General features: G+C 38.7%; 1 protein-coding gene across 5 annotated transcripts in view; it reads right to left on the bottom strand.

Annotated features, from left to right (window-relative positions):
- Positions 1-12,765, bottom strand: part of MID1 (midline 1) — a 190,029-nt gene that overhangs the window by 35,025 nt on the left and 142,239 nt on the right. For all 5 annotated transcript variants that reach the window (XM_075776588.1, XM_075776560.1, XM_075776591.1 and 2 more), the window contains exon 4: positions 2,461-2,568. In XM_075776588.1, the coding sequence (XP_075632703.1) occupies positions 2,461-2,568 (108 nt within the window). The remainder of the gene's footprint in view (positions 1-2,460; positions 2,569-12,765) is intronic.

The raw sequence follows: 12,765 nt of genomic DNA, 5'->3' as shown, positions 1-12,765 counted from the left end.
CACATCTCTGAGGTCAGAAATCATGATTGCATTTGCACTTCCGAGACAAAGCTGGAATGAAAGGGGGAGTTAAGATGAATGGCTTTGCTGACGAGAGCTTTTTTCACACTAGCTTGATGGTGAGCCCCTTCCCCTAACCTTGTAACATTTTTAATAAGGGGACAGGCACAGCCTTTCTGCCTCAACATTTTCCACATGGAAAACAACAGGAGAGAGCCAAAACAAGCACAGCTGGACTATTTTCCAACAGAAGAAACGTCATTTCCTGTACTTTCTGCTTACATGATAACTAAGGGCTATTTAGATAACGATTTCCCTGAATGATGAGATCTGTGTTAAAGGCATCTTATAGATTAACTACTTTTTTCCTGTTACTGAGGTGAGTTTCATTAAAAATAATCTTAAAATACAGCTTGACAGAAAAAGACTGTTCAATTCTACTAACAATACATGCCTGCCCTTTTCATTATGTGCTTCTAGTCAAACAGGGTGGTTTCTTGTTGGATATTTTTAACTGGACAAAAGCACAGTAGTGCTGGAGAGCTGATTATTATTACTGCAAACATATGCGCTGGAGATAAACACAGTAGATGTGACTGTAATCATTAGCTGAAAGGTTAGGGAGGGGCATAGTCAGTCCTCCATTTGGAGACAATGTTGGCTAACAAAACTTCTAGTTCCTGAAAGGTCTGGGAGTCCTTCCCATTGTTATCACATCAGGATCATAGTTTGAACAGGAGTAAGAAATAGGAAGGAAATGAAATAATTCTGGAGTTTAGAAAGGCACTAAGACCCAGTTACAGGCAAAATGAGGAAACTAACAACCAAGTGGACAGGCAGAAACATCCAAATTTATAATCAAGATAAAGTTCCTGATCTCTGCAATTAGGGCACAAGCTATGAAGTTGCCAAGTTGAATTTCAGACATAATTGCAACCTAAGTAGAGATAAGAGTATCTTAGTCCACCTGCCTGACATCAGAAATCAGTAGGAAAATAAATCTTCCAGAAAACTTTCAAAAAGCAAATACTGGCCAAATGATTAGTGTCCTGCAACATTGGTTACAATGACAAATTTGCTGTGCCTTACCTTCTGGAAAGACTTTCAGCCACAGGTCCTCTTAAAAGAAGGTACATAGGGCAGAATTCCCTGTGGCTTTTCACATGGGTCTCTTGAACCCCTGAAATCTTTCAACATATGCAACATTTGGGGCAAAGCATTCCAGATCTTAACTGGACCACCACTGGTATCACTTTTAGGTGAACAAAGTAGAACAAAGAATGGGGATAGACTCTGATACCAGCTATATTAAAATAAATTTTGAGTCAATTGTATTATAAATCTTCCATGCTCTAATGGACATTGGAATACATCTTAGCAAGCATTTTATTTTTTAAAAGCAGCTCATGTATATAGCACAAATCCAAATTAATAGAAAGTTTTCTACTTCATTGGAAACACAGCTGGTCTCACTGCATAGAGAAACAGAGATGAAACAATAATGAAGAAGGCCATCTTTTACATTTTGAAGGGAATTCTGTTTTGTTAACAGCATGAGGAAATTCAGGTTCTGTCACACAATGTACAGAACCTGTGGTTTCAAACATGTTTAAGTCAGCCCTTGCCTACAGGCTTTTTATTTCAAGTTAATTGGAATATCTTGACAGCCACATGAAGCATTTAACCTGCTCTTGACTTTATTACTTTCCTGAGCTTTTCCCACACAAGAAGAGTTTATATTTGACTTAGTTAGTTTAGCAGTTAAAGAGTGAACACCATGTACCTAGAAAATAAGAATGTAAATTGAACTCTAATGTGTTTCTGAGTTAACAGGTAGCTGGTAAAATGGGTTGACACTTAAATATCAGAGATTTTTCCTGCTCAGTATGTTCATCACTAATAATCATTGTACTTCAGTAATTAGAAATACACACTTCATTTAATTTCCTGCAAGGTTTCAGGTGTTATTTTTGTAAATAAGTTAGATTTCCAATTCTCAAGAATGACAATGATTTTAAAAAGAATATTTATGTGATAGCATTTTAATAAATAATTAAACTATCTAGACTACCCTATTCATGTAGACAATTGTCAGTCACGACACCAAATGTTGTGACACTTTGTGAAAGTGAAAACTCTGGGGGAAACACTGTTAGACATATAACAGAGTGAAAGAATCATTAATTAGCCATCATTTTATTATCATTTATTGATGGTGACATCATTTCTGTGATTATCCTTAAAAATTATAATCATGTGCAGTAAGAGAAATGCCAAATAAATTGTTGAGGTCCAGCATACTAATCTTGACATATTGCATTCCTCTTTACATGAAAGTAGCAGTAGCCCAGGACTACATAAGGACTTTTAGCAATTTGTATTAATAGCACCTGAGGTCAAAAAGCCATAAACATGAGGAAGCAGTGTTGACCTACTTGAGATCTAAAGAAAAGCTTTTACCTTTCCTTCTTTGATTTTGGTTCCAATTATTTGTCGTCTTTGCTGGATTATTTCAATGAGCTGGTCACATTCTTCCATCAGCTTGGTTTCTTGGCGGGATGCATTTACCTATAGAGCAAACCATTTTGATTAGCAAAATAGTTTTGGACAATTTCCTTTTCCTAATTTAAAATTCATAATTTCTAAAATGTTGGGTTTGGCATTTTTTTTTTCTCCTTTCTGTGTATAATCTATGTGTTATTTTGTTTTCCCTGTCTTGGATTTTGTGAAATACTGAAACAAGTCTGAATGTCTTGTTTGCAGGAGGTAGGACTTGCATATAGGTACTCATCAGGTATTTCTAACTGAAGTGAGAAAAGCCCGGTCCTATGAGTACCGAGAGATGCCAGTTATAGCTGACACCAGTGAGAAGTGAAGGCTCTTCAGGAGGTGCTTAAGACATCATAGATTCAAGCCATATGTAGGAATGCACGTAAGAGCACAAGTACTGGATCAGACAGTCCATCTAGCGCAGTATCCTGTCTCTCATTGCTGCTAGTGCCAGTGTCTGCTAGTAAAGCATCTGAAGAAGAAGTCTCAGCATGTATGATGCTTCCCATGAATATTTTTCTCATCCTCCAACCATTTGCAACTCAGCATCTTCTTGAACCAGACACACTTTCTACATCATTACTAATCCTCAGAAGAGTTATCTTCTGTGAATGCATTTAGTTTCTCCTTCAACAGCTGTAAACTTTAAGTATTCCACCATGCTACAGCAGTGAGTACCACAGCTTAACTCACAGTCAAGTGAATAATTGGCTCTTTTAGACGGATTTCAACCTGTCTCCTTCCAGCTGCATTTAATGACCCCAAGTTCTTTTACTGGAGATGACAGTGAACTACTGATACCTACCCAGAATCCCTGTGCTGCTTCTGATTTTATAGATCACTGTTTTGACCTCTAGCAGGGCTTCTTTTCTCCATTCAAGAGTCTTAAGAGATTTGGTTTTTCCCTGTACGAAAGCCATTCCATACCTGCAATCATCCTTGTTTTTCTTCTCTGTAACTTTGTCAAGTCTCTCCTCTCCGTTTTGATACAGGGAACAGAACTGTACTAAGTACGCAAGGTGCAATGGTATGATATGTTCTCTGCTTCATCTTAATTACTTTCATAATGATTCCCAATGTTTGATTTGCTGAATTTCACACTTGAAAATATTGTCTATTATTTTAAGTGTCCATACAGGGGTTCCTGAAAGACTAAAATTACCAAAGATCCAAGTGACATTCCCAAGTCACGTGTATTGACTGTCTGCTTTATTGTTACCACTTTGCCTCAGCAATGAATCAGCTAGAAAATAATAGCTGTGCTCATGTAGTTTTCTACAGTATAAATATATGAGCCACTGAAACACGTTTTACCACAAAACCCCCTCACCAACGATATTAATTTCGATGGAAAATGCTGACTTTTTGTAAAAACTAAAAAAATCTTAAAATAGAAAAGTTTTGGTTCTCAGCTGAAAATGTTTTGTTTCTGGAGGACACTAATTTTTTTCAATGAAAAAACAACATTCTGTATGACAAGAAAAATGTACTTCCCCACCAGCAGTAGTATGTATGACTTACATGTATGCTGAAAGAGTCAGAGAAAAAGGCAAAAAGTTCTAATCGTATCTAGAATAAAGAAAAATTTAAAGGAGTGATTTCAGAGCTGTGTTTCCATATGCACTTTGCTAAGAGGGTAAAGTAGCTTCAGCCCTGGCCAATTACTCCTAGAGGCACGTCACCTTTTCCATTGGGCTAGTAAGAGCCCATGGTGAACAACAACAGGGAACAATTCCAGGTGACAAGTAACTATATTTTTCCTCTTGGTTATTTTTCAGTCCAATGAGTCCCTTCATCTGCCTCAGCCTTCTTTTTTTTTTTAATTTCAACAATGTGTTTAAACATGCATTTACCTGTAAGCACATTATGGAGCTCATTAAGATTAAGAAAATGCTAATATATCTAAATCTGGACCAGGGCCGATTTTACAAATAACCTTCTTATGTGAAATATATTGTGTCCTCTGGGCAAAGATTGGACTTGTTTACAGAGGCCTGCTTTCATTAAGGTTTTGGATTATCCTTCTTAAACCTTCATAAAATTAAAGTTTGATTGCATATTTTACAGGCTTAATTATTAATTAAGATACCAGGATTGTGAAGAGAAAATACATTTGTTTCTGGAAGGGGTCAGACGATACTGAAAGTGCTGGGGAGATCTGCACGCAGTAGGTGAAGATGTAGGAAGTACTTCCATCGTGCAGTTTCAGGTGCCTGTTTATCTCCTTACGTTAGCCATTTGCTCTGCCTGGCTTCCCACCATGGTCCATGAGGAGAGACAGACCACGGAGCAGCTCACCCAAAGCCTCTGGCAGTGCCAGCGTCTCTCCACTGACTGCTCAGGGAGTCTAGAAGAACTAGTCAATCAACACTGCCCCTCCTATTCCCCCTCTTCTCCTCATCCCACCACCCCGGCTGCATCACACCTTCCTGTCACGCACCACACTTTGGCACGAAGCTCTGCAGAGCTGTTTTCAACGAGCTGTTCAGTGCACAAGTTTCCCCAGCCCCGAGTCCAGTTTCACTAGTGGACTGAAATTCTGCCAAAAAGCAGGGAATCCCAAATGGGCTCAGTCGGGGCAACGATGACATCCACTGCGCATGGTCACAACTCCTTCTGAGTCCATACGGGCGTCTGCTCATGCCAGAGCTGACTCTGGCACTTAATTATGGTAACACATCACAGGATTTTTGAGTAGCTTCCACTTAAAGTGTTACTTTTATCACCACTTACATCATGAATTCATTTTGTCAAGCAGATCTAATTAATCTTTGGGGTAACTGTCATGAAACATAGACTTACAGGAAAGTTAAGTCAACATTGTTTCATTTAATGCTCTGGTTCATTTGAATAATAAAGTATTAATTAAATCTTAACTTAAAAAACTCCAGACTGAGAAAAACCTTGGAAAAAAACTTGGGATTTCTCACACACTGACTGCAGACTTCTCTTTTTTTCTTTGAAATCTGAAAAGTATACTCTTCTATAAACTTCAGTTGAAGATATTTCCAACTTTATAATTTGCACAAGCTTATTAAAAGTGAAAAGAATATTCCAAAATTATTTGATATGTCTGAGCTTTGTATGAAAAAAACCCCAAAGGTTTAATCTGGGGGCTTTTCTCAAGTTGAAATACTCCTTAATCAAATTTTCAGCCTACAAGTCCTCTGATTTAGTAATAACTTTATAATTGAGCGCATGCCTAACTTTAAGTGCACCACATTAGCTGTGGCCCTAGAGGGACTATTTGCGAGATTAGCATTGAATATTATTTACTTGTATGTTTCTGAGGAGTCAAATGTCAGACCAAAGAGCCACAGGCATGGAACAGGGCTCCGCTGTACAGGTGCTACAGAAATACCAGCATAAGGCTCTGCCTTCTGCTTGAGCCCTTTGATGAACAGCAGCCTCTACAATAACTTCCAGCTGGGGCTGGCCAAGGAATGCAAGTTCTGTCTGGTGAAAATATTTGAGGTTTTACGTTCTACGTTTTTCCACATTAAACCAAGCCCTCTTTCCAAGGAGTTCATTAAAAGAGACCAAGAGCTACAATAGAAAAGCGTGGAGACTGTGTCCTTCGCTTTGGTTGCGGGAGGCTCTGAATCATGCAGAGAGCAGACTTAAATCTGGGCGTCTTCCATCCCAGATGAATGTTGCCTCCTTAATCTGAGATATCTATTGCCTGAGAGTTTATGCTGGACTTGGGGACACCTTTCAGAAGTACATTTCCCTGGCATCAATACAGTTAGTTTTGGCATCAGCAAACTCCTTAAAAATCCGTGTACAGAACTACTTTGAACCTAAAGCTTTGTGTTTTGTTGGTATCATGTTTATAAACTTCTCTTCCATGCCACAAAACAGTTGTAAAACTGACTAGGAGGCCTTGTTATGATTTAGCAAAATGATAACATTTTCTACTGCTTCTAGACCTGCTGCTTTTGTGGGAATTTATTCCTATTTCTGTAATATCCGAAGACCTCAAACAGATACTTTACCAAAAAAAAAAAAGAAAAAAAAAAAAAAATCAGGGTTCTTTCCAGGTTTCCCAGACAGATGGATAAGGTCTGTTGGCCTTTGCCTCAGGGAGTGGGTGTAGAAAAAAAGAAAAATGGGGGTTCCTCAGATGTCTGACAGGGAGCTGGAAACAACAAGCCCTCCCAACCCAAAGGGGAGAGCAGGCCAGCTGTTCCCATCTCCACAAGCTGAGAACTGCTTTGGAAAGTGTTCTGCTCTCTGCAGAGGCTTCCTTGGCTTTCATCTTCAGAGACCTGAGTTAAATAGCAGCTTTGGTCACAAGAAAATGAATGTGGTGGTTTCAAAGTCCCCAGCAGATGTTTGGGAAATCACAAAACTACAACATGGCTAGAGGTTCAAGGTTACAGGGGAGCTTCTCTGGTTAATTCAAAGGCAAACAGAGTGTCAGAGGGCTAGATTCATAACCACGAAAACTTCCCCATTTAATGTGCTGGAATCAAAGGATTTTTTTAGTCTCTCAGCAGAATTTTCCTCGCAGGAGCAAAACTGTCCCTCTGGGATTCCTTATGGGTGAGGCAATTTTGTCCACAAGTGGAAATACATATGTGTCTTTTTGGCGAATAATCTCTAAATGACAAACAAAATATGACGCCTTAAATTATAAGAAGTGGCCTGCTTTTTTAAGACTACACTATCTGGGACAAATTAATCAAAACCAGAGTAATTTTTATTCACTAGTCCTCTGCTGGTTATGCAAAATGGAAGAAAGTAGGTTGTAGAAAGAATCTGATAATTGGAAATTGAGGTATGCATTTGATTTTCAGCTTTACTATTTAAAAATGGCCTTAATGCCTCAAAAATAATTTCTTTGCTGTTGTGCCCATACAGGTAAAGAAGAGGTATTAGCTTTTCTTTATAGGCTTGAGTTGGTGGTTATAGAATTACTGTATACTCACAAATAAACAAAAATATCAGAAAAGCAAATTGCAGTGATTCCACTTCACACCTGACCATCATTGCCGCACATTTCAGTCTAGATTTTGAGCCTGAATTCCTTCTTGCACCAAACTCATAAATTAAGGGGGAAAAAAAATAAAATTGATGACATATAATGGCTGGTACTTGTGTTCTTTGGGAAAACTTTCTTCATTGCCATGTAGATGTGAAATATACACTTTCTGGGATTAGCATCTCTAGATGGATTAAAGGATTATACTCATCTAAAGAGAGAGGCCTATCTATTTTTTTAATTACTCCATCTTGTAAGGTGAAATACCTTTCTTCATAGAGTCACAATACATTGAAGTCATATTTTAACATCATCCATCTTTTATTTATTTATTCAATGGAAATAAAAAGGATAATGATTAATGCACACTTATGGAAACTTATCTTCCCTTTCTTTTTATGGATGCCTTGACTGGATGAGACTCATGGATTCAAACTTCTTTCATTTCATATCCCTGTCTGATATTATAGGTTAGTCAATTTAGTCTTCCGTTGAGCAAAAACAACTCTTGGAATAAAGCTTTTTCAGACTTTAGCTAGTCTAAGTGTAAAACTGATTTTACCTATTACGACAAACCGTGCCTTTGGAAATACGTGATATTAATCAGCTTGCCATCTGAATGGATCATCTACAACTCCTTTATTCTGAACTGGCGCAAGAGAAAAAGGAATGGTCATCTCCCATTTCAAGTGTGCCGGAGGCTTTGTTTTTGTTTGCATTCCACATCTATCTCTAACCAGGAGACCTGTGTTTAGAGGCAGTCTCAGAGCAGGTTAAACAAAGGTCAATGCAAAAATACAGCAACTTTCCCTGGCTACCTAGGAATTCTGTGAATGAAGAATCGATTGGGCCAGGATAGCTAAACCACTTCGGGTCAAGCTGATAAGACTATCTGCCCCAATCTTGACTAAAAGTAAACCGTTTTAGAAGTTTGAAACACTCAGGTTACTTATTAAAATATTGTTTTAAACTTTTTGTCCCACTGTGCTTTGAAGCATGTTGTTGAGAAAATAACCAGCAAGATACCTAGCAGTCCTCTGGTGACATTTACAATCTAATCACAAAACCGAACCAAACCAAACCAGAAGTTTCATGGAAAACAAGCAAATTGGTTTTATAAGTTTTCCATTCAAAACATTAAAAAAATCTTAAACTCAGATGATCTGGAAAGTTCTCATAAAGAGCTACTCCAGAGGCGCTTATGCTGACAGCTGTAAAGCCCATCGACTTAGGTTTGCTTCAATGAACCAAGTATTGTTTTTATGAAACACAAATGCAGCATCATGTTGGAACTGTAGCTGACATTTCTCAGGATAGGAAAGCACACTGGAGAAAAGACATTTATTGAGAGACAAACCACAGTTTCACAACTGGGTTAAACTGCTTTGGGATCATACTGCCAAAAAGAACAAAAGGTATTCCCTGTTTTCCTTCCATCTGTAAAAGCCGGTGTGGCCACCTAGGGAAATGGCTGGGCTGAACTCACCTGGCTGACCCAGCTGTGGCACAAACACATGGGAATCAGGTGGAGAAACACAGTGGGGAGGGCTGAAGCAGAAGTGAGGGGACTTCTGGCAGCAATGAGGCTTAAAATCAGATTAAACTGTGAAACTATCCTCTAAGAGGGATGGGTGTTTTCAAGATGCAGTAAAAGGGCCATATTAATCGTTTATTTTCAGTCATTATTTTTGTCCTTCATGTTAGTCCTGTCTTTGAACTTAAATAATGAACATTATTTTCAATTGAATTATATTTACTTATTTATTGTTTTTATTTGTTTTTTCCTGCTGACATTAAGCCTTTGTTTCACATTGAGGAAAATATTTCGCTTGGTGTGTTTCATTTAGGGTAGAAAAACAAAAGCCATTAAATAATCACGGAAGTTCAAAGGACTGCCTGTCCTTTGATGAAGATGAAGCCAGTGCCCTTGTAACCAACAGTTCAGTACTTAAAACTCTCATCCAGGATCCAGGGTCTTTAGCCTAGTGTTTAACATACTCACGAGACAACCAATGCCTTAGGTCTCCTTGCTGCTCTAATTGCTCTTCAGCTATTTACATCAGAAAAAAAAAAACCTGAGGAACTCAGGAATATTTTGTTCCCATAAAGGTAAATGTCTCAAAGGCAGAAAGGTCCAAAAAGTAACAAGATTTTGACTGACAAGTTATATTCTCTGATGGCAGGCACAAAGTATTTATTACCTGCTGCAATAGTTAACCAGTGACTAACAGTGAACTAAACCCCATTTTCTAGGCTAAGGACAAAGTTTTGCAGGAATATCAGTCTAACAAGGATGTGAACACGTACACGTGTACGGATGCGAGACAGAGGGGGAGATGGAGCGAATGGGAACTGGCCACCTTGACAGGCTGTGGCAAGCTCTGCTGTTAGTTTGTACACAGTCTGTGTGACCTGCTATCATAATTACGACTCCAGTTTCCAGAAGTTACAAAACAGTTGTAGGTGCAATAACATACTCCAGCACGTGCCCAATCTCTACATAAAATGTATGCATAAGTGCTACAGTTATATATATATGACCAATTATACATTTAATCAGTAATTTGTGAAAGCAATTAAATAATTCTTTAGGCAAATAATATTTGACTACTAGGCTAGACCTTACTGGGCATGCAACTTAGGACATCCCTGAATGAATATTCCATATTGCCATATGCCATGCAGCATGTTTTGCCAGTTTTTATTTCTGAAGTTTCTCTTTTCTCTAATGCTATAGAAAATTAAGACTCTGACTAAAGCTTACCTGTGATTTTCATTGAATGAAATAAATTTTTATGAGAGTGGAATTAAGTGCAGAACTAAAGTAATTAGAAATCAAAAGTACATTATGTCATATATCTCATCTAAATAATGTTAATAGAGAAAGTGTCTCTTCTACCCTCTCTCATTAGAAACTGTCTTAGGAAAAAAATGCTGTAAACTCCTCCTTAGGGTTTTATGCACATCATGAAGCTTGCTAATTAGTCTCTTATTGAGAGTAAGAACTTCCAATTTCTTTCAAGTCATATTTTCCTGTCTATTTCACAAATCAAAAAATGTCATTTACTTCTAGCACTTAAATATAGCAAACAAATTTAGCTGCTGAAAAAGCATCTTCACAAAAATGGAAGATACTGGGACAGACAAAAAAGCAACTTTCAGTGTAGCAACTTTCCAAGTTATCTATCTGCCCCACATATTTCACAGTGATGGTAAACACTTATTTAACCCATTGCCCCTTTCCTACTATCTAATAAACCCACCAGCAAAGTAGATTCCTTACTCCAAACTGGTAGTGGTCACCTGTGTATGGCTATGAAAGCCATTTGCTACGGTTCAGACACTAGGATTTACATACAGGCTTTCCACTTAAATTTTCCTAAAGAGAACTTTTCAGTTTACTTGGGCTTTGACTGAAATGGTCTCAAATCTCAAGAAGGAAACTTAGTGAAGCCAGAGTACTCGCTGGTTTTTATCGTCACAGACAAAGCCTCTTAATTGTTTGAGTGTTCTCAGGGAATCATGCTGATGGCCGAGTTTTGATTTTGCTGTCCTTCAAGTAACATAAATGCTGTATATATATATAGAAACTGATGGAGACATTTTTTCACAAAATTTGAAGAAGCTGTCTTGTAGCTGAAGTCTTACCAGAAACTCAAATTTTCATTATTTATAATTTTCCCACTTGGCTCATTTCTTTTTGATCAGCCACACACACACACAAAAAGCAACAGCAGGGTTTTCCAGGTGCTGCCATCTTCTCTTCATCCCTTTTGCACTGCTGTTGTTGCACCGATACAAATGTGTCTGATATGTGTGAGTGCTCAGTGTTTGTGCTGGTGAAATAAAGGGTCTTTCAATATACTACTTTTTTTTCAGGTGATTATATAACATAGCTATAAAAATCACTGTTTGACACACACAAAACCACAATTTTTGGCTGGGAACTTTATGCTGAGATTTAGCCTACAGCAGATCTTTGGAAGTGAGCTAGAAACTGAGCGTTTCCATTACAAACAGAAAGCAAAGGATGAGGGTTTGAGGGTTACACAGTTAGAGGAAAATGCCTTCCCTTCTTTATACAACCAAAAATGATTTTGCAGCCGTGTCCAGAATTTGCTTCCTATGACGTTTGGTGAATTGAAAACAAAACAAACAGAAAAACTGAGATACAGATGTTATAAAGCTGTCTACAAGCAAAATCTATTTCCTTCCCCCCCCCCCAGATAATTGCTCCAATTTTTCCTCCAGCTGAGTTCAGATTATGTTTCTGCCTAACAGATGAGAGAAGCTTCATGGTATTGACTATATAACAGTCATTTAATCATATGTTTCCTAGAAGAGATGAGAAAAAAGTCCAGAAACAAACCTCAAATTGCTTAGAGAAAAAGTAACTGGCAAAAGATGCTCATGCTCAAACTTGTGCCTTATGCCAATTAATGTCACAATCTAAAAGATGTTTCCAGAAGCTTCACACATTCATAGAAGCAATGCGCTTTGGTAACTATGACAAAGAACCAAATTTGCTGTGACATAGCACTTTGTCAGCCAGAGAAACCTGTGACACTAAAACCAAGGGGAGAACCTAAGCGCTTACAGCATTAAATCCTTCCCTGATTCAACTGAGAAGTGGCTAAATCCGGAGCTGCGTACAGCTGGAAAAGCCACGGTCAGCAGAGCAGGATGCGGCCCCCATGGCCTTGCACGTGGCGGGCGTGCAGGGGAGGGCAGCAGCGCTGCAGCGTGCGGTGGGGCAGGTAGGGACCCAAAGGCACCCCGAGGCACCGCCGTGCTGATGCCCCTCCAGCACATGGTGGGAGGCAGGGAGACCTGGCAGTGGGTCGGTATGGCCATGGGGATGCTGTCACACAGGGATTAACCTATAGTGCCATATCCCAGGCCTGTCAATCCCAATTTTACAAGAGTGTTTTTGGAAGATCTGTCCAAGGCTCCTACAGAAATATTCAGATGTTCACACAAGCAATTTGTGTAGCACATTTGTTATGAGCGAATTACTGGAGCCTTGTTTCACCCAGTGGGACTGGAGCCAGCCAGACCCTCTTCTCCCTCAGCTGAGGCAGAGAGCTTGTACCCAGACTGTCAATTTATGCCAAAGCATAAATAATTGCATTACTTCCTTTTCCCTAAAACATCTTCCTCGTATAATAGCTCCAGAACTAAGCAGCTGCTTTCCTGACAAGCATGGATGTTTTTATGGACTTTTTGAGCCA

Source organism: Balearica regulorum, chromosome 1 (genome assembly GCF_011004875.1).
Source record: "Balearica regulorum gibbericeps isolate bBalReg1 chromosome 1, bBalReg1.pri, whole genome shotgun sequence".
Lineage (NCBI taxonomy): Eukaryota > Metazoa > Chordata > Aves > Gruiformes > Gruidae > Balearica > Balearica regulorum.
The sequence above is the reverse complement of the archived record's forward strand: the minus strand, read 5'-3'. Positions and strand labels throughout refer to the sequence as shown.